The 20,761-nt window shown below is 37.8% G+C and overlaps 1 protein-coding gene, 1 long non-coding RNA gene and 1 pseudogene across 2 annotated transcripts in view; 1 reads left to right on the forward strand and 2 right to left on the reverse strand.

Moving 5' to 3' along the window:
* LOC103462789 (uncharacterized) overlaps positions 1 to 1,334 on the forward strand; it is a 9,181-nt gene extending 7,847 nt beyond the window's left edge. The window contains exons 2-3 of the long non-coding RNA XR_533399.1: positions 819 to 851; positions 1,243 to 1,334. This is a non-coding gene — a long non-coding RNA (uncharacterized LOC103462789). The remainder of the gene's footprint in view (positions 1 to 818; positions 852 to 1,242) is intronic.
* LOC103462791 (glandular kallikrein-like) overlaps positions 1 to 19,199 on the reverse strand; it is an 81,978-nt gene extending 62,779 nt beyond the window's left edge. Inside the window, exon 1 of the mRNA XM_008405785.1 lies at positions 19,185 to 19,199. Within this exon, the coding sequence (XP_008404007.1) occupies positions 19,185 to 19,199 (15 nt within the window). The remainder of the gene's footprint in view (positions 1 to 19,184) is intronic.
* Positions 939 to 3,407, reverse strand: LOC103462790 (cationic trypsin-like; annotated as a pseudogene).
* Positions 19,200 to 20,761: the final 1,562 nt, after the last annotated feature.

The raw sequence follows: 20,761 nt of genomic DNA on the forward strand, positions 1-20,761 counted from the left end.
CTCCTCGTTTGTGTAGGCTAGCCTGTTTGTATAAATTCCCCTGTGTGTTCATTGGTAAGTCAGTCTTTGGTTTGTTATCTTGAGTTATGTTGCCTYAGTTGATTTCTTTTGGGCCCATTTTGTTATATTTTTTAGATTTGTTGAACTTTTTTGTTAAGATTCTTTCTTTGGAAAAAATAAATAGAAAATATTTTTTTATATATGCCTTTGTCCTTTTGTTTTACTGGTCGGACCGTCACACCCTATAAAGTGTTAAAAATTAAGACTTAACTGCAAAAGAGGAACATTTTCTATCATTTTTATGTAAAATTTGTGGCAACCAGAAGCTACCATGAATTAGTTTAACCAGTTTTTAAATATTTTCTTAAAACTTCTTTCATTCCAGATTTTGACTTTTAAAATGGTTTTTAATTATTTAACTTTTTATTTCTTTGTTTATTTAAAAAAAAWTTTTTTCCCATTTTTACATTAGGATTTTACTTGTTAACTGCTGTATTATATGACTTCTGTTTCATTATTTTTGTGCAAAGCTCTTTGGTCGTGTTGCAGTTTAAAGTTCTCTAGAACTAAATCAGGAATAGTAACTCCAGAGCTGCAGAGTTTAGATGCTGCATGTTCATTTCTGATGTAAAAAAAAGACAAAAACTGAATAAATAAATTACTTCTGTTGCTCCTCTTCATGTGATTTAAAACTCATGTCACATTTTTAGACTCAGTTCTGGGAAAATATCAACTGAAGAAACTGAACCATGAATGTAAAGACAATCWGCCAGAAAATGTTTCTTTTTCATGCATTTATTGATTTATTCATTTTTCAGGTGAAGAAAAAGCTCCAATAAGGAGGTGATCAGGTGAGAAAAAAACAAAACAATTATTCTTATTCTATAAACATGTGGATCAAACTGATGAAGCTACAATTATAAAATTATATGTGAGAAGAAATATGATGAGAATTTTATTTCATGATAGTTTGTGTTTTATGGAATCCCAGTTCTTTGTTTTATCCACCCCACATATTTACACACATCCATGATTGCAGCTGGTCTCTGACATGCATCTTCTCCAGCAGCATAAATCACACCATAAATCTTGCCGTTATGCATCGCTGCTCCACCACAGTCGCCCTGTAGAAAAATTTATATCAAAATATTTATGTTGTAAAACAGAAAAGTCTTCTAATCGCTGTAGAGTGATATTCAAGAAACAAACTTACATAGCACCTATCCTTGTTTTATCTTGCAGCATAGAACAAAAACCCACGACTCGGCACAACGAGGGAAACATGAACAACTCTCATGGTGACACACTGAAGATGTGCTGGAATAGGAGGATCGATCACTGTAGAGAAACATAAGAATTATAAAAATKTCTTCACTCAACCTTTTCTGTAGAGACGGAAACAAAGATTTTATTCTCATAATTTCAATATTTCTCTTACATCGCCGATTATTGGGGCCAGTTGTCATTGCTCCCTCTCCTGCCAGCTGAACAGTGTCGCCTCTAAAACCCAATAAGAATAAAATGTAAAAATACAAGATAATGTAGAAAATTGTTATGAAGAACAATGAAAGAACAGAAAATAAATCCATGAAGGACTTCATCCACTGCCACAGGAGTGTACACCTCCAGTCCTCAGTGATGGTGTCCTGCGTCCTGTACATGCGTCTCTGGTCCAACACACCTGAGCTAAACGGGTTCTGGTTCTGCTGGTGGCCTGATTACCTTACACAGGTGTGCTGAAGCAGAGGCAGCAGGACTGGAGGAGTAGAGACAGAAACACTTTAGTCGTGTTTTTGATGAGAGAAAGACTTACAGTTTAAGATGTCGCCTGCAGTCTGGTAGCTGAACAACTGGGACATCTGTTACTGGTGTATGAAGCTTCAGTAACATGATGCCATGCTGGTGGACGCCATGAGTATAAATCACAGGATCGTGTCGGATTACCTGATTGTAATGTATAACCGTCCGTGGATGAACTTTTAACATTGCTACATTAGTCCTGCAGAAAAGGTTAGATTATAATGAAAAGCAGGAAACCTGATCATCGTCTTCATTTCTCTTTCCTACCATCCTGATGTCCAACAGAGAGCTGAAGTCAGAATCCACTGACGGTGGATCAGAGATCCTCCACAGCGGCTCCTATGAGTACCATTGCTGCTCTCCAGCCGAACATGATAAAGACGCTCYGTGTCATCACAGTTTCGACCTCCAATGATTCTCTTTTGCAGAGAAACACCTGAGTTCACTGAAACACCTGAAGAAGAAAAAGGACGACTTTTCTCAGAAATCAGGTGCAAACTTGGCTGCAGGAACAGAAAGAGGATAAACAATTAAAGATTAAAAAGCATCTGAGTTTATATGCAAAGGCGTTTCAGTCTGAAACAGAATCAGAGGGAAGTTTGAGAGTCACAGAGAGCAGCAGCCTCCCTGGAACTAGTGGAAGTGTCTCCAGTGTGTCCAGTATTTCCGACTCACCCAGCCCCAGCTGCAGCAGCAGAACCTTCAGCAGAGCCATTGCTGGTCCAGCTTTCTGTGAATGTCTGCAGTCCTGCAGCAGCTTTTAAACTCTGTTCACAACGTCCTGCTAGAAAGAAAGACACTAATCACAGGACAGACACTGATCTGTCCAATCAAAGGACAGACACTGATCTGTGCTGTCATATTTATACAGAGGAACTTTAACATCTCATCGTTCTAAAGAAACTTGAAAAAAGTTCTTGTTCCATTGACAGTTTATTTCAGTAATAACCAAACATTTCCCTTAAATAACGAACAAATGAAGCAAGAACTTTTTCATTAACATTAAAGAATTGACTCAAAACAAGCAGCTCCTATATTTTGGTGCAAAATATAGGAGAAAGTTAGTTTTGCACAAGAAAATAGACTAAAATAATTAGTGATTCTTTTTATTAAAGACACAGACCTCTTTCATCACCCATGATCCTTTGCTTCACAGTTTTTCTTGATTGCTTTGATGTATTTGTGAATAAAAGATGCTGAACAGCAGCACTTAGGGTCAAAGTGACATATTTCGTTAGCAAAAGGCTCAAACTGTGCCACAACATTTAAAATGTTAAACAAAAGCAAATATTCCTCTCTATCAGTCTTGAAATAAGCATAACATGTTCCAATCAATCATTACATAATAAACGACAAAATACAAAACTTGATCTTCAGTGAAGCCCAGAAGTTTTCAAAGTGTGGGAGATCTAGCCTCCATGCTAGTCTCTATTCTAGGAATCCATTCATTTTCTTACAAATTTGTCCCCATTGCAGTCAAGAGGGGTCCTGGTGCTTATCTCCAAATATCTTTCATGACTGACAAACACCATCCTGTTAGCACCTCAGACCATGCATTACATATATAATCCATTTCATGCATATCGGTGTTAAGAAAATAAGATTAAAATAAGTGGCGCAGTTGGTGGAGCTGTTGCCTTGCAGCAAGAAGGTTCTGGGTTCGATTCCCGGCCTGGGGTCTTTCTGCATGGAGTTTGCATGTTCTCCCAGTGCATGCGTGGGTTTTCTCCGGGTACTCCGGTTTCCTCCCACAGTCCAAAAACATGACTGTCAGGTTAATTGGCCTCTCCAAATTGCCCCTAGGTGTGAGTGTGTGTGCATGGTTGTGTGTCCTGTGTATCTCTGTGTTTCCCTGCGACAGACTGGCGACCTGTCCAGGGTGTACCCCGCCTCTCGCCCGGTACGCTAGCTGGAGATAGGCACCAGCACCCCTCCCGACCCCACTGAGGGACAAGGGTGTAAAGAAAATGGATGGGAAAAAATGGATAGTTTTAAAACTTAACATGTTTTGTTTGAAATAGCCTAATTATAGTTTTAGAATTAATAACTTATTCTGGCATACTGACCTTTATTTTACCTGTAGTTAAAGCAGATTGTTTGCCAAGATCTTTGATCTGCCCTTTGTCTGTGTGGGAAAATACATCAGGAAAAGTTCTAGCTTTTCACACTGATCTGTGAAAGCCATGAAATAGCAGGAGAGTCTCTGTTTTCACTTTATTTAGACAATGGTGACAACTGGTGTTTGATCTTGTGAACAAATTGCAGGGAGTTTCTAACTTTAAAACGGATCAGAGGCAGGTCCTGGTTGGATGAGCAAAGATACGCCTTATTTGAATAAATTAAATACAATAATATAAAACTTTATACACAGAGTAACAAATTAGATTTGCTCTTGCAATTCTCCAAAGACGTATTTGCCTTTTGTCTGTCGTTTCCATTTTTTGTCTTTTTTTCCTTTCTCAGGTAAATTCATGTGTTGTTTGTGCTCTGAGTTTTCTGATGTGATGTGCTTTTCTGGTGATAGTATGCATCTGTCTTGAATAAATGCTGATTATTGTGACGCTGTCTTCTCTGTGTGGCTTTTGTTTCCATGCATGGAATCATTGAATCCAGGAGCAAAAGAGAATATAACGAGCCAGAAGTTAATGATTTTATTATCTTAACAGCGGGCAGTGGACAGCTATCCAAAAGTCAGTTTCTTGTGTTTATGTGGGTTTTAATTTTGCGCACAAACCACTAACGAGGTCATTAGTGCATCATACAATACATTGCCATTTTTGGCCATCCACTGCAAGTGCAAGAAAATTTAGTTAAATCCAATATGGCCGACAGATGAAAAAGAATGCCGACCCACTCAGGAATATCCAGTTCCTCCTTCTACTGTAGAAACTCTTGCAGTTAAAAAATATATTGTGACATGAAGAAAAGACTAAAACTACTGATGTAGTTTCCAAATAACAACTTTGTATTTGGAGAAGTTACAAATGATCACCTGTCCACTAAAGTGGACATCATGCATCAGTGTCAATATTTTGACAGGTATTTACTGACATTATTACTCTGACTATAGAAATACAATATTCACCATTTACAGCAAATATTTTGGCTACAAAAAATATTTTTATAGTTTAGTTATTAGCTTGAAGATTTTAGGAAAAAATCCATTGTTGCCATTGTATTTTGTTATCAAACTATGCTTTATTGTGGTTCTTAAAAATATTTTTTTATATATATTTAAATGTTTACATTACATATACATATTCCAAACTGATTTTGACGGAGAGAGTGGCTTTATACTTCAATTCATTGTCACCGTCTGTCATGATCAGGGCCGGCCCAAGCCTACATGGGGCCCTAAGCAAAATGTGGTTTTGGGGCCCTCTAGTTCTGCTAACAATGTGGACTGACTGCAATAAGCAGTCTTATCATTAAATTATTCACACACCTGCTATAAACTTATTGCATCTCTAGCAGTGCTGTTTACATTATATACTTGTGTAATAGGATACATTTATTGGCCAACTGATTTATCAACCAGTTGATTTCTGGTCGCCAATTTCCTTAAATTTGGGGGATCGTGATTGATTGATACTTGCATGTGAAGCCCATCTTATCCTCTAATCTTCGTCAGCAAAAGTTTAGAAATTAGCATCTGTCCTCTGCTCTGCAGTGAGAGGTTTGACTGACAGGCTAACCAGGTCAGGTCTGAACATTTAAAGTTAACAATATTCACCCCGCTGTTACCAACTCAGTGGCTTTGGTGGTATATTTAGCGACATTTCAGACAAAAAAGATAATCATATTGTTTTGGATTTTGTTTTTCCTATTTAACAATCCAAACGCACTGGGCTGGATGTGGCCGTCTTGCTGAGTGCAATCAGTGAGCTCAGGTGTCAGCAGAGGCTGATTGAAGCCAAAATAAAAGGAGCCGGGATGGAAAGAGAGGGGTGAAGACTGATCCTGTAAGTGACAGAGACGGATACGATGTCGAGCGAGGGGTGGACGGAATCCGTAGGACAGACACAGAGCACCGGAAGGTGAACCGATAGGCCAGTACAGAGGATCAGGGCAGACGGGAGCCTCAGCCTGCGCCTGTAAGTAGTGCTCCGTCTCGATCAGAGAGTATCGGCAGGGAATATATCTCTCGACGAAGTATTGGTGCTGGGATGCTAGCGTCTTCTTGCTTCTTTCTTTCAGCTGGATCGGTCTGAAAAGAGACGTGGCACGCCGAAGAGGGGAGCAGCGCTGAAGCATCGCAGAGTCAGCTGGGGATCGGCAAGTGAGCATGCTGCAGGTGTATCGCCTTCACCTGGAGCCCAGGTGGAATCTGATCGGTGGCTTTATTTTAGGACAATTACTGACTCTTGGATTTTATTAAGTAGAAAATGACTGTTTTATTGGGTTGCTGTTAAGGGGTCTCTGTTTGAATAAAACATTTTGAATTTGATTGTTCTGCTGTTAGGGTTTTTGAGTTGTTTGCTCCCCCTTGTACCAAAGACGAAGTGTGGGGCCATATTGGTCACACTAGCATAAAGGTCTGGGTGTTGAACTGGACCAATCCTGGTCGCTATCRAGATTAATTTCTATTAGCAGCTTAGCAAATCTCTCCCTTAGAGATAGGGTGAGACACTCGGTCATCCAGGATGGACTCAGAGTAGACCCGCTGCTTCCAGTAGGGTTTAATGCCTCCTGGACGCCTCCCTCTTGAGGTGCTCCAGGCAAGTCCCACTGGGAGGAGACCCCGGGGAAGACCCAGGACCCCCTGGATGGACTATGTCTCTCAGCTGGCCTGGGAACGCCTTGGGGTTCCCCCAGAGGATCTGGAAGAAGTGGATGTGGAGAGGGAAGTCTTGCCCTCCCTTCTGAAGCTGCTGCCCCCGCGACCCGACCCCAGATAAGTGGCAGAAAATGGATGGATGGATGGTGAAATTGTGTGTTTTTGATATTATGACATAGAAATTATTACTAAAAAAATAAGCTCCATTGAGGGGGCCCCTTAGTGGCCTTGGGGCCCTCAGTGGCCTCTTAGTTTGCTTTTCCTTGGGCCGGTCCTGGTCCTGATGTGTGTGGTTCGTACCCAAATGCAGCAGGCAGGTGACGAAAAAGTTTTGTTCTAGATTTAATAAAAAATCTAATTTGAAGATAAACAAAGAGCAAGAAACAAAAATAAACCCAAACCAGAGACATGAAGAAACCAAGAGGAAACCAGGGAGAAGGGATGAGGAGCAGTGGCCTGGAGTAACAAGATGAACCAGCAAGTAACAGTCTGTGATTTGACTAATTAGAAACGTGATCATATATTCATCTGCTAATAAAAAAAACATCTGTTTTATGTGGCTAAAAGTTAGTTTAGTGTAAAGTGGAGCTAATGTGCTAACAAAGTTCAAGTTAAGGACACGCATGAATACAAAAATAGAAAAAAGCCCTGATGCCACAAGGTGAAAAACATAAATGTAACTAAAATATCCTTTGTAAAAGAAACTATGAATCTTGTGATTTTATAGACAAGAAATGTTACAAGAAATTCATAAGGAACACTCTGTTATGGACAAARGGACTCTTTGTCTTTTCTCTATTTTATCTGCTCACTGCTGCATGCTGACATACAGCAACTACAACAGTTAAGACTGACAACAGTCACACACAAAGAAAAGCTGATGAAGGCATGAAACACTTTAGAGAGGAAGTAGAATGAGGAGAAAATAAAGCAGAACTCGCTCAACAATCTTTGCTTCACTTGGTGTCTCCCCTAAGGGGAGCTGAGTGGAGCTCAGCTGGATGGTGAATGTTACTCTGTATCTGCTCCACTTGGATGAAGTGGATACATTTGATCATTTTCTGCATTAAAGCCTGTTTTATATTTAAAATTCAAAGCTCATTATTTCTCAAGGTAATGATACTGGGATTTTAGTCGGGTCTTTTGGTGCATCATAGTTGGAGAATAGATGAATCAATGAAAGAAATAAAACAAATCTTTGCTTGTGTCATGATAAATGTCTTTAKTTTTGTCACATCACTAACACACTTTATGGGTCACTTCTACCACAGAGGTCCTGTGTAAAGCCTTGCACAAATAAGGTTATGCTTATTTGTAAAAAAAAAAAAAGAAAAGACAAGTTTTTGCATCAGTGATACCTTTTACACAAATCTGCTTTTGACACAAACATCCAACACAAACCTTCACTTTTAAATTGAAAACAGAAAAATCCAATGAAAATATTTTACAACAAACATTCTTATTTTTATTAAGTACAGAAAGAAAAGCAGGCAAGTGTGGCAGCTGACTGTATTTCTACAAGGCGAAGCGTTTCTGATGTAAAGCATGAGCATGTATTTTTCTCAGTAGCCTGTGAGATATGCATTGCATAAGCTGCCTTATTGCTGTTGCATACACATACAAATTAATGTTGGCTACAATACTGTGCATGTCTTTTCRAAGTACTGTCCTTTCTTCCTATATGCTTCTTTGAGAACATGCAGTGATGATGCTGTGAATGGATTTGTTTCTTAGTAATGGAGCGGCTCTAAGCATGTCAGCTTTAGCTCTTTCTTTATTTTATAATGTCTTCCTAGTCTTCTGTTTTCATGACTTCAAATAAGAGCAGCTTACCTGCCTATGAAATATACCACACATTTATTTCACAGGTTCAAAAGCACTGATGTATTAAGATGTTTGCTATAATATCAGCGCTATGAAAACTCAACACAACAGACAWCATGGAAGACATGAATAAAACATCAGTTCAACCATTTCCCATTTTTTTGATTGAACCTTTCCTACATATTCACTTTTTAATCTAATTTAATCTGTTTTTTTTTTCATTGTTTCTTATGTTTATTTTGTTTTTTCTTTTACTTCCATGGCATTCTGGCTTTGTTTTGTTGTCTTTCCCTACCTGTCCTTTCCTTGTCTTAATATCTGTTTTTCTGACCTTAGTCTTGAGTAAACATAGTGAAAATTGGTCATTAATTTTAATTTTGCAGTCATTTCCTTCCAGCAGACTGTTAGCTTGGAATGAAAACCATCTAGTTATTTATTTTTTTAAAAAGGAAGTGAGTCAAAGTTTAGAAATAAAATATAAGCAATAATAAACAACTACCAGGTGAAAGTTAATCATGATTTTTTTAATTTTATTTTGCTTTGAAAGAGTTGACGGCGTTGAAATATTAAGTGGTCCATATCTGTGGTGTCCTAACATAAGATGAGAGTGAGATCGCTTCGGACATTAAACTAAATTACCAGAAAGATCACGGAGAAGCAAATTTATGCTAAGAGTGTTAGAAGAGATACAAACAGTATCTACGACAAGATAAAATAAATATATTGTATTGGCAGTTGATGCTGTCTCTTTTAGGCCTCATCTCACCAAACTGGTACCAGTGTCTAACTGGTTCAAGAACTTATTAAACTATACTTATCTGCTTTTCCACCAAGTCATTAAGTGCTACTTCTGAAAACAAAAGAAGCCAGCAGCCAGTCAAAACATCATGATCACCGTGTCTGAAACGCCGCAGTTTAGCTTTGTTTTTGAACATACAGCAGGATAATAAAAAGAAACAGAAACCCAACACCTCACACTGTAAACGCACCCATTTGTACCATTTTTAGTCCAGTTAGTATCTCAAATATCTTAGTAGACTTGAAATTAGACAAAACTAACTTTGCAGCCAGATGGAGGAGTTTGTTTTAAGCAAATAATTCCTTAATATTGGCAAAAAAGTAAGAGTTTTAAGTGAAATAATCTGCCAGTGGAGCTAGTACTTTTTAAAAATCAATACTAAGGAATTATTAACTTTAAACAAGCTCATATTTGATGCTAAAGAGTTACTTGTTGATTTTGTCTTACTTCAAGTGAGCTAAGACATTTGCACTAGGAACTAGACCAAAACAATTTGGTAAGATTTTGTGTTTTTGCAGAGCAGTAACGGTAAGATACTGGATTAGTGTCAGAACTACATACGCAAACTTATTTTCCTGCACCTTATTTTGAAATCACCCCTCAAGGTGTTTAAGTAAGTCATTATTTTAAATTTAAACAACAAGGCTTATTTTTAAATCACACCGAGGGACTCTTAAAATCTCCACAGTTTTAATAAATTATGCCCTAGCAGCTGTTTAATCCTTTGTTCTGTTCTTGTGCAGAATAACACATATATTTACCACAGAGATCACTTATTAATTGTTCTTTGTTTGAGAAATATTTAGTGTTTTTTTGGTGTTGAATCCTAAAACGTATAGTGGCCTTGTTGTCAGTTGGCTCTACTTGTAGATAGGCCAATACAGAGGGCATTAAATTAATAATATCTGCATTTCCAACTTTCATTGAGTTAACGGAATAATTCTACATCAGAAGTGCTGCTGTAGATGACGTGTAAAATAGTCTTTTTGCTCTCAAACATTGTGCGCATGTGCAAAATATGTAAACACTACCATGAAAGGTGTCCATAGAAATAAGTAAAAGTTTTTATTTAATACTATCCTTTGGATGGTGATTATTGAGTTAGTAAGGCTATCATATTTGATGATGCAAACCTTCTTTTCTGTTTCATTTGATGTAATATCAGTGAAAAATGTAAGAATAAAGTATTTAATGACATTTTAGCATTACTAACACATTACAACTTTTGTCAGATGTTACTATAAAATTTTCAGAGAACTTTTGTCATTTTTAATTTTTTGAAAGGTTTTACACAATAAACATGTAATTTAGATTTTAATTTCAACAATGAAAATAATTTTTTTTGCATTTCCTATTTTATTCTGCAGGTAATTCTTATGTTAGTGTTTTTAAGTGTTAAAATTAAAACTTAACTGCAAAAGAGGAACATTTTCTAACATTTTTATGTAAAAATTTGTGGCAACCATTAATTAGTTTAACCTATTTTAAAATATTTTCTTAAAACTTCTTTCATTCCAGATTTTGACTTTTAAAATGTTTTTAATTATTTCACTTTTTATTTCTTTGTATGTTTATTTAAAATTTGATGTTTTTTCCCATTTTTATGCTTTATGCTGTAGGTAGTGAAAAAGCTGCAGAGTCGTTTTTAAGTTTTCGGCTATAGACAGCATAATGGGGAGAGTGGCTGTGCTGGACCGGTGGTTTAATCTATGCAATCAAAGCTAAGCCAAAATGTTTTTGTCTCTATAAATAATAATGATAATAAATAATGACATATTGGATGCCTCTTTTTTTCTTCATTAGAATGTCATGTTGGTGACTGAAGCATGTTATGATGACCTCAACACATTTCTTCTGACAGGTTGGCAGAAAAAATGCTGTCCAGAATGTTTCTATAAGCTGACTAATTTCTATAATGCCTAATGTCTGCGTTGTGTTCATGTTAATTATTTCTGACATTTTTATGCTTTATGTTGTAGGTGGTGAAAAATGCTCTCCAGGGTAAACCGGGTGGACAAAGTATTTTGAATCACTGTGATGGTGAAACATACACAGGTGGGTCTGATTAGTTTTGCTCACACTTCTCTTTAAAATTTTTATTTATTATCCTAATGTGTCTGCTATTTATCCTGTTGTTCCTCCAGGCTGGGAAAACCAGGCATTCTTCTGTTGGTTCATGTGCTTCATCCTACATCCAAAGGCCACAAGAAGAATCCAAAACAGCTCATGTCAAACTGTGGACCATATTTTCAGATATGTGCAGGTATGTGGTTATTCTAATGATAATGATAATGTTATTCTGAATAAATTTACTAATTTTTATTATTCGTCATCTCGAAGCCAGGGTTGAAGCCTTCCTTATTGCCGTGGAACCAGGACAGCCCTTCCTCCTGCATGTTGGTGAAAACAAGAGCAGCACCAAAGACACTTCACCATCAATGATCACAAGATCATCCAAAGTAGCTTTTGATTAACTTTCAAAGCAAATGTCACTTTCCGTGCAAAGTACCATAAATTCCTCTGCAACTTCTGTAAATGAATCCAGCCTACAGTTTTCAACATGACAATTGAGGAGTTTAAGATCCTTGCTTTTGCTTTACCTGGCAGAGTGGACACTCTTTATTATGATGATCATTTAAATGCATGCTGTATCAATAAGAGGATTTGTTTTATGTTCTTCCARTTAAKGACTTGGTTTATTACAGTCCCTGTGGCAAGCAGTTTTGTGCATGGTCAGCATTGAAGGCCATATTGTCTTTGAGAGGGTCCAGCCAACATTCCAGACWGGACAGTGTTGTCCATCTTCTTCATCTTCAGCCTCCAATATCAACATGAGGCAGCCTTTGGTTCATTCAACTATTCTTATAATTTTTTTTTACAATGACATGGTTTTAAAGTTCTAAAGCAAGTTAGGATTAACATTTGACAAATGTGGTGATGTTTTCTCTTTATGTAATTAAAAACAGCTTTATTAAGATATTGTACCACCTGTGTTCAGAATGCCACACTATTTATATGGGAATGAATTTTCCAATTTTTGATTTTGTTTTTTAGTCGCTTCATTGGGATTAGTCCAGAAAGGGGCACAAAAACCAGTCATGGGAAGATGGTATCCAAAAAGACAGGAAAGACCATTCAAAAGAAAGAGCAACAGTTAATGTTCAGGTTTCTACCCTCATCAAAAACCTGATGGACTTTGAGTGGCATCTCATTCAAGTTAGTTGTTGTCCTTTTCTTTTCTTTGAAATATTTCTGTTTCCATATTATTTAGGATCTAAATTGTATTGTCTTTTCTTTTCCCATGTTGGACGGTGCCTTCATCTTCATCTAACAAAGTAAGTGTCACTTGGACTCTTGAAAACCATTAATATTTCACATTTTCAAACCCTGTTAATACTAGAATTCTACATTATTTCAGCCATATTGAATTTTAGATTTTGGAAGTCCTTTTTCATTAATTTGCTTAGTGATAACCAAAGCATGGATATTTCCTTAAGAACTGTGTTTTAATGTTCATAAGATTGTAGAAATTGAGTTAAACCCAGTTTATGATGCTGTAAACTGAAATAAAAATTCTGTTCTGATGGTTACTTATCACATCCTCTGTTGTGTTATGTGAAGTTCTGACTATGCAGATTATGCATTTTAGAACCGCACCAATTGTAGCACTTCTAAGAAGCCTACACTGTGTTAAGAATATAAATTTAAAATATTCTAGTTTTAAAACTTAACATGTCTTGATTGAAATAGCCTAATTATAGTTTTCAGATTAATAACTTATTCTGCCCTATTAACCTTTATTTTACCTATAGTTACAGCAGATTGTTTGCCAAGATCTTTTTGAACTGCCTTTTGTCTGTGTGGGAAAACAATCAGGAGAATTTCCAGCTTTTACACTGATCTGTGAAAAGCCGTAAAACAGCAGGAGTCCGGGCCAGTAGAGGAGAAGTTCAGCTTCCAATCTGTTTAGACACAGGGGACAAATGGCTTTTGATCTTGGAAACAAATTGCAGGGAGTTTCTAACTTTAGAGAGGGTCAGAGACTGCTCCTGGTTGGATTAACAAAGATACGCCTTATTTGAATGAATTAAAGACAAGAATACGCCTTCACTATAAAACTTTCTACACAGGAGTAACAAATTAGATTTTGTTCTTGCAATTCTCCAGACGTCTTTGCTTTTCCTTCTTTCTTTCTTTCTTTCCTCCTTCTTTTCCATTTGTCTCAGGTAAATGAATGTATGTCTCTGTTGTTCAGCAGTTTCTGTTGTAATTTCATACATTGTCTTCTATTGGATTAAACTCTGTAATTCTGTGACGTCAACACTCATTGTTGTTTTCTGTGTGGCTTCACTTCGGCCTGCCGGGAGAACCTGGGATCCGTAAGAGCCAGATTTTTCCTAAATGTATTAAAACCTATAATATTCATCAACAACTGGGTTAGGTATTCATGATGTTCTATYGTAAAACTAAGACTGTACTTTAAAAAGTAGCATTTCAGTTTTCTTTGCAGTAGCTTACTCATAAAGTGAATGTAGTAGTAAAACTAAATTTACAGTAAAAATACTGGAACCTACAGACGCCAGTATTTGAAGGTATATTTACTTTCACCACTGTGTTTTACGGTGGCCAACAGGTACAAACACCCAGCAAAGACGAGAAAAACACATGCAACAAAAAAAGAGATGCAAACGAAAAATGCTGAGAACAGAAGTGATCCAGACCAGTAGGGGGAGTCGAACAAAGAACAGCTGTGTCCGAAGTCAGGTTTTGCATCCCTGGGTACTCGACAACCGGAAGAGAGAAGCTGTAGCTTTCAGCTAGCTGCTTAGCCTCTACCATGGGGTTATGTTGCTTAGCAGCGGTGACAACATCAATCACTCGAAGTATTTTTTTTCTCCTGATTTCTCTATTACTCTTCACCTTCTGTAATAAAGGTTGTTGCATATTAAAAAAATCTTAGTTTGATTCTAAAATGTTCAACCACATATAGCACTTTTACACAAGGAATGTAAGCAAAGTATCCCTTTTCAAATACTCTCCAAATCTCAGGTAAGACAATACAGTTTAATCAAACTATTGTGTTTTTAGGCTTAACTTTAATCAGTCAAAGATTTGTTCAGGAATAAATGAAATATTTGAGTAAACCAAAATATTACAACTAGATGTTACCTGACTTAATATCTGTGTTTAACTAACTGTTATTTGCGAAAGCCTAAATAAGCCAGGTGTTCTCCTGTGGAATATAATCCTGGACCAGCTGGCAGCAGGCGAGGGGAGCTGGGTGTTAATACAGCGGGAGCAGACACCTCCGAAAACGTTGGCGATGCACTGATGAACTGAGCAGAAATGTGAGATTTATACATCTACATTTTTGCCTACAAACACTGTTTAAATCATGTTAAGGTGGAGGCTAGGCAACTAGCTGAAGGCTACAGCTTCCCTGCAATACTCTCTGCCTTCGCAGGACCCCTCTTCTGTAGACCGGGTCGTTTCTCAAGCCCATGAAAGAATAAGCTTGAAAAGATGCAGACCCTGAATTCGGACACAATGCTCTAGTGGTCTAGAACGCTTATTTTTATATATTTTTTGCATCTCTTTTTTGTTTGCGTTTTTTCTTTGTTGTATTTGTTTTTCTCGTGTTTGCTGCACGTTTGCACCTGTCGACCTCTGTAGTATTTTAACGATTCTGTATTTTAGTTCTGCTGGGGTCCATATGGTTATGAGTATTTGTTATAAGTTGCATTGTGATCACTGTTATGTGTACAGGCATGGCCAAATGTTTTGAGAATGATTCAAATGTTAATTTTTGCAAAGTCTACTGCTTCAATTTTTATAATGGCAATTTGCATATACTCCAGAATCTTATAAAGAGTGATCAGCTTAACAGCAATTAATTGCAACATCAATATTTGCCTAGAAAATTTATTTTATCCCCCAAAACATATTTCAACTTCATTGCAGCCTTGCCTTAAAAGGACCAGCTAACATCGTTTCAGTGATTGCTCCATTAACACAGGTGTGGATGTTGATGAGGACAGGGCTAGAGATCAATMTGTCATGATTAAGTAAGAATAACACCACAGGACACTTTAAAAAGAGGCTGGTGCTTGGTATCTTTGTTTCTTCTCTGTGAACCATGGTTATCTCTAAAGAAACATGTGCAGTCATCATTGCACTGCACAAAAATGGCCTAACAGGGAAGAGTATCGCAGCTAAAAAGATTGCACCTCAGTCAACAATCTATTACATCATCAAGAACTCCAAGGAGAGAGGTTCCATTGTTGCCAAAAAGGTTCCAGGGTGCCCATGAAAGACCAGCAAGTGCCAGGACCGTCTCTTAAAAGTGTTTTAGCTGCGGGATCGGGCTACAAGCAGTGCAGAGCTTCCTCAGGAATGGCAGCAGGCAGATGTAAGTGCATCTGCATGCACTGTGAGGCGGAGACTCTTGGAGCAAGGCCTGGTCTCAAGGAGGGCAGCAAAGAAGACACTTCTCACCAGAAAAAACATCAAGGACAGACTGATATTCTGCAAAATATACAGGTAGTGGACTTCTGAGGATTGGGTAAAGTCATTTTCTCTGATGAATCCCCTTTCCGATTGTTTGGGTCATCTGGAAAACAGCTTGTTCGGAGAAGACAAGGTGAGCGCTACCACCAGTCTTGATTCATGCCAACTGTAAAGCATCCTGAAACCATTCATGTGTGGGGTTGCTTCTCAGCCAACGGAGTTGGTTCTCTCACAGTCTTGCCTAAAAACACAGCCATGAATAAAGAATGGTACCAGAATGTCCTCTGAGAGCAACTTCTCCCAACCGTCCAAGAGCAGTTTGGTGATGAACAATGCCTTTTCCAGCATGATGGAGCACCTTGCCATAAAGCAAAGGTGATAACTAACTGGCTCAGGGAACAAAACATAGAGATTTTGGGTCCATGGCCTGGAAACTCCCCATATCTTAATCCCATTGAAAACGTTTGATCAATCATCAAGAGATGGGTGGACAAACAAAAACCTAGGAATTCTGACAARATGCAAGCATTGATTGTGCAAGAATGGACTGCTATCAGTCATGATTTGGTCCAGAAGTTGATTGAGAGCATGCCAGGGAGAATTGCAGAGGTCCTGAAGAAGAGGGGTCAACACTGCAAATATTGACTTGCTGCATTAACTCATTCTGTCAATAAAAGCTTTTGTTACTCATAATATGATTGCAATTGTATTTCTGTATGTGATGAAAACATCTGACATACACACATGAAAACCAAAGGGCAGCAGATCATGTGAAAATACATTTGTGTCATTCTCAAAACTTTTGGCCATGACTGTAGCATGCTATGGGGTTCCCCTGTCTGACTCTGCTGACTTCCACTCACATGTGATGGACCTGTCATATGGGCGGGGGATCAGGGGAGCGGGAGGACCAGGACCAATGCTGATCTGACAGAACACCGGAAGAGCGGAGAGTTCAGTGTGTGCTAGCAGTGAAGCTACTCAGTTGAGTGTAACGGTGTGTTAGAGGTGCAAGCTGCAGCCTAAAGAATAGCAGTTTGCTCTTATTTCTAATAAACCCTGTTGGCGGTACTACATCTGCAGTGTGTTCGCGACAATACAGTATTTACTTCCAGTACACAACTTTAAAAGGTAATTACAGGATTGAAAAGGTGAATGTCCAGTAAATTACTGGTATCTATAGACGCCAGCTTTTTAATTTTATTTTTTTACCGTTTTTCTCAAAGAACGGTAAAAAAAAAACCTGGCGTCTGTAGCTACCAGTATTTTTATCGTTATTTCAGAAAAACGGTAGATTACCATTCTTTAAAAAAACTGCAAACTACTGGCAGCTACATACGCCAGTATTTTACCGTTCTTTCGCAAGAACGGTAAGCTATGGGCAGCTATAGATGCCAGAAGTTTAGCGTTCTTTCACAGTATCTATACCGTACTCGCATTGACGGTAATCTACTGTCAGGATTAATTACGGTCCAGCTACTGTGCATTTACAGTAAACTTCTGGCGTCTATAGCTGCCAGTATTTGACTGTAAATTTACAGGATTATTTCTGAGAGTGTGCATGTTCACTTCTGATGTAAAATAAAGACAAAAACTAAATAAATTACTTCTGGTGTTCCACTTYATGTCATTTAAAACTCATGTTTTTAGACTCAGTTCAGGGAAAATATCAACTGAACAAACTAAACCATGAGTGTAAAGACAATCAGTCAGGAAATGTTTCTTTTTCATGCATTTATTGATTTATTTTTCAATAGGTTAAGAGGTGAAGAGGAAGCTCCATTAGGGAGGTGAAGATCATGTGAGAAATAACAAAACAATTAATTTATTCTAATTCTATAAACGTGGATCAAACTGATGAAGATACAATTATAAAATTATATGTGAGAGGAAATTTGATGAAAATTTTATTTCACAATAGTTTATGTTTTATTGAATCCCAGTTTTTTGTTTTATCCACCCCACGTATTTACACACATCCAAGATTGCAACTCGTCCCTGACATGCATCTTCTCCAGCAGCATAAATCACACCATAAATCTTGCCGTTGTGCATCGCTGCTCCACCACAGTCACCCTGTAGAAAATTTTTTATTGATATATTTATGTTGTAAAACATAAATTCTTCTAATTGCTTTAGAGCGATATTCAAGAAACAAACTTACATAGCATATATCCTTGTTTGGTCCTGCAGCATAGAACATAAACCCACGACTCGGCACAACGACGGAAACATCAACAACATTCATGTTGACACACTGAAGATGTGATGGAATAGGAGCATCAATCACTGTAGAGAAACTTAAGAATTATAAAAATGTTCTTCACACAACCTTCTCTGTAGAGACAGAAACAAAGATTTTATTCTCATAACTTCAATATTTCTCTCACATCGCCGATTATTGGGGCCAGTTGTCGTTCCTCCCTCTCCTGCCAGCTGAACAGGATTGAATCTAAAACACAATACGAGTAAAATGCAAAAATACAAGACAATGTAGAAAATTTATTGTTATTTAGAACAATGAAGGAACAGAAAATAAATCCATGAAGGACTTCATCCACTGACACAGGAGTGTCCACCTCCAGTCCTCAGTGATGGTGWCCTGCGTCCTGTACATGTGTCTTTGGTCCAACACACCTGAGCTAAACGGGTTCTGGTTCTGCTGGTGGCCTGATTACCTGACTCAGGTGTACTGAAGCAGAGGCAGCAGAACTGGAGGAGCAGGACAGAAAACCTGAAGTTTTTGAACAGAGAAGGACTTACTTTCTAAGAYGACGCTTGCAGTCTGGTAGCTGAGCAACTGGGACATCTGTTACYGGTGTCTGAAGCTTCAGTAACATGATGCCATGCTGGTGGTCGCCATGAGTATAAATCACAGGACCGTATCGGATTACCTGATTGTAATGTATAACCGTCCGTGGATGAACTTTTAACATTGCTACATTAGTCCTGCAGAAAAGGTTAGATTTTACCGAACAGACAGAAAACCTGATAATTGGCAGATAAAAGTGTCTTCATGTCTCTTTCCTACCATCCTGGCTCTGACGTCCAGCAGAGAGTTGAAGTCAGGATCCACTGACGGTGGATCAGAGATCCTCCACAGCGTCTCATATGAGTACCATTGCTGCTCTCCAGCCGAACATGATAAAGACGCTCTGTGTTATCACAGTTTTGACCTCCAATGATTCTCTTCYGCAGAGAAACACCTGAGTTCACTGAAACAGCTGAAGAAGAAAAAGGAGGACTTTACTCAGAAATCAGGTGCAAACATGGCTGCAGGAACAGAAAGAGGATAAACAATTAAAGATTAAAAAGCATCAGAGTTTATATGCAAAGGCGTTTCAGTCTGAAACAGAATCAGAGGGAAGTTTGAGAGTCAGAGAGAGCATCAGCCTCTGGAACCAGTGGAAGTGTATCCAGTTTCCCCAGTGTCTCCAGTGTTTCTGACTCACCCAGCCCCAACAGCAGCAGCAAAACCTTCAGCAGAGCCATTGCTGGTCCAGCTTCCTGTGAATGTTTGCAGTCCTGCAGCAGCTTTTAAACTCTGTTCACAACTTCCTGCTGGAAAAAAGCCACCAATCACAGGACAGACACTGATCTGTGCTGTCATCTACATACAGAGGAACTTTAACATCTTATGATTCTAAAGAAACTTGAATAAAGTTCTTGTTCCATTGACAGTTTATTTCAGTAATAACCCAACATTTCCCCTTATTAACAGGGCCGTGCAGAGAACACTAAAGGGGCAGGTGCTCAAAAAAGGGCACTTCTAACCGCATTCTAGGACAGAATGTTAACAAAGCCTCTCAGCTTTCAGAGTTTAATATACAATGATAAATTATAAAATTGTGAGATAGACAATCAACGCTAAGGAAAATCTCTATATAGAGCATACAACTATGCATATGTAAGAGATTTTATTAGTAATTTATTTCTGCAAGTCTGTTTTGTTATAGGAAAGTATTGCAATAATCAAACCCGCTACATAGCAAGATATGTACAGCTAGACCACCAGACATATTTTGTCTTTACAGAATTATAGTATTAAAAATATAAACAAGGGCACAATGCAACCTTATAGTGTACTGAAATCTATATAAAAAAGAGCTTCTTGTTTGCTACACTTGCAGAGGAGATGAAGATGGTCCATTCAGGAAAGCAGAGCTGCATCAACTAAAAACAAAAGCAAAAATGTAATTGTTAATGCATGTCACCATGAGAATAGCCTACTGAGTTTTGCTTAAAAAACTTTTTTAAATCAAAATCACACATTTTCGTCTTATAAAGTGAAAAAACTATTTGCAAATTTAGTTGCGCTTGTCATAAATCTTTTCTTGCTATTCTAAGTTTTTGTTTGTGACTCAAGTTTTGTTTGTGATTCTCACATGATGTCATGGGCAGGGCCTAAAATCTCAACAAAAGGTTTCTGATGTGTGCAAATAAAAGTTTATGTTTGGCAAATAACTTTTTAAGTTCACGAGACAAAAATTAGTTACTTAATTTAAAAAGAGTTTTTTAAACAAAGCTTTTTGTTTTTAAATAAGATATCATTACAATTACAAAAGTTTTGATTACAATTTTATTTTACTTAACTGAGGTTAGTTTTTTTCATTGGATAATGGGGTATATGCCACGGACTTCCGTTTTAGCACTTCCGCATTTTTTTGCCACAAAACTTTCTCATTCCTCGTTGACCGATCTAGTTCGTTCTGTACTCGTTCATCAGCGAGTAAGCGGAGGGAAAAAAATTACCTCATCTTGGGACCAGGTTACTGCAGAATATTGAGGGGAATTCATTGCAAATTAAAAATAATAATAATAATTAATAATAATAATAAAAATATTAAAATGAGCACTCTTTGCAAAATACAGTAAAAACAGTTTAGTGAGAACCAGCTAGATCCGATCAACGGCTGACTCTAAACCACATATGTCAAAGTCAAGGCCCGCGGGCCACATCMGGCCCGCAAATCAATTATCTATGGCCCCCTGAATGATATTTAATTACTATGAGAACCGGCCCGCAAGCCAGAGCCGCCCGCTCGTGTTTTGCC

Source organism: Poecilia reticulata, linkage group LG3 (genome assembly GCF_000633615.1).
Source record: "Poecilia reticulata strain Guanapo linkage group LG3, Guppy_female_1.0+MT, whole genome shotgun sequence".
In the NCBI taxonomy this organism is placed as follows: Eukaryota; Metazoa; Chordata; class Actinopteri; order Cyprinodontiformes; family Poeciliidae; genus Poecilia; species Poecilia reticulata.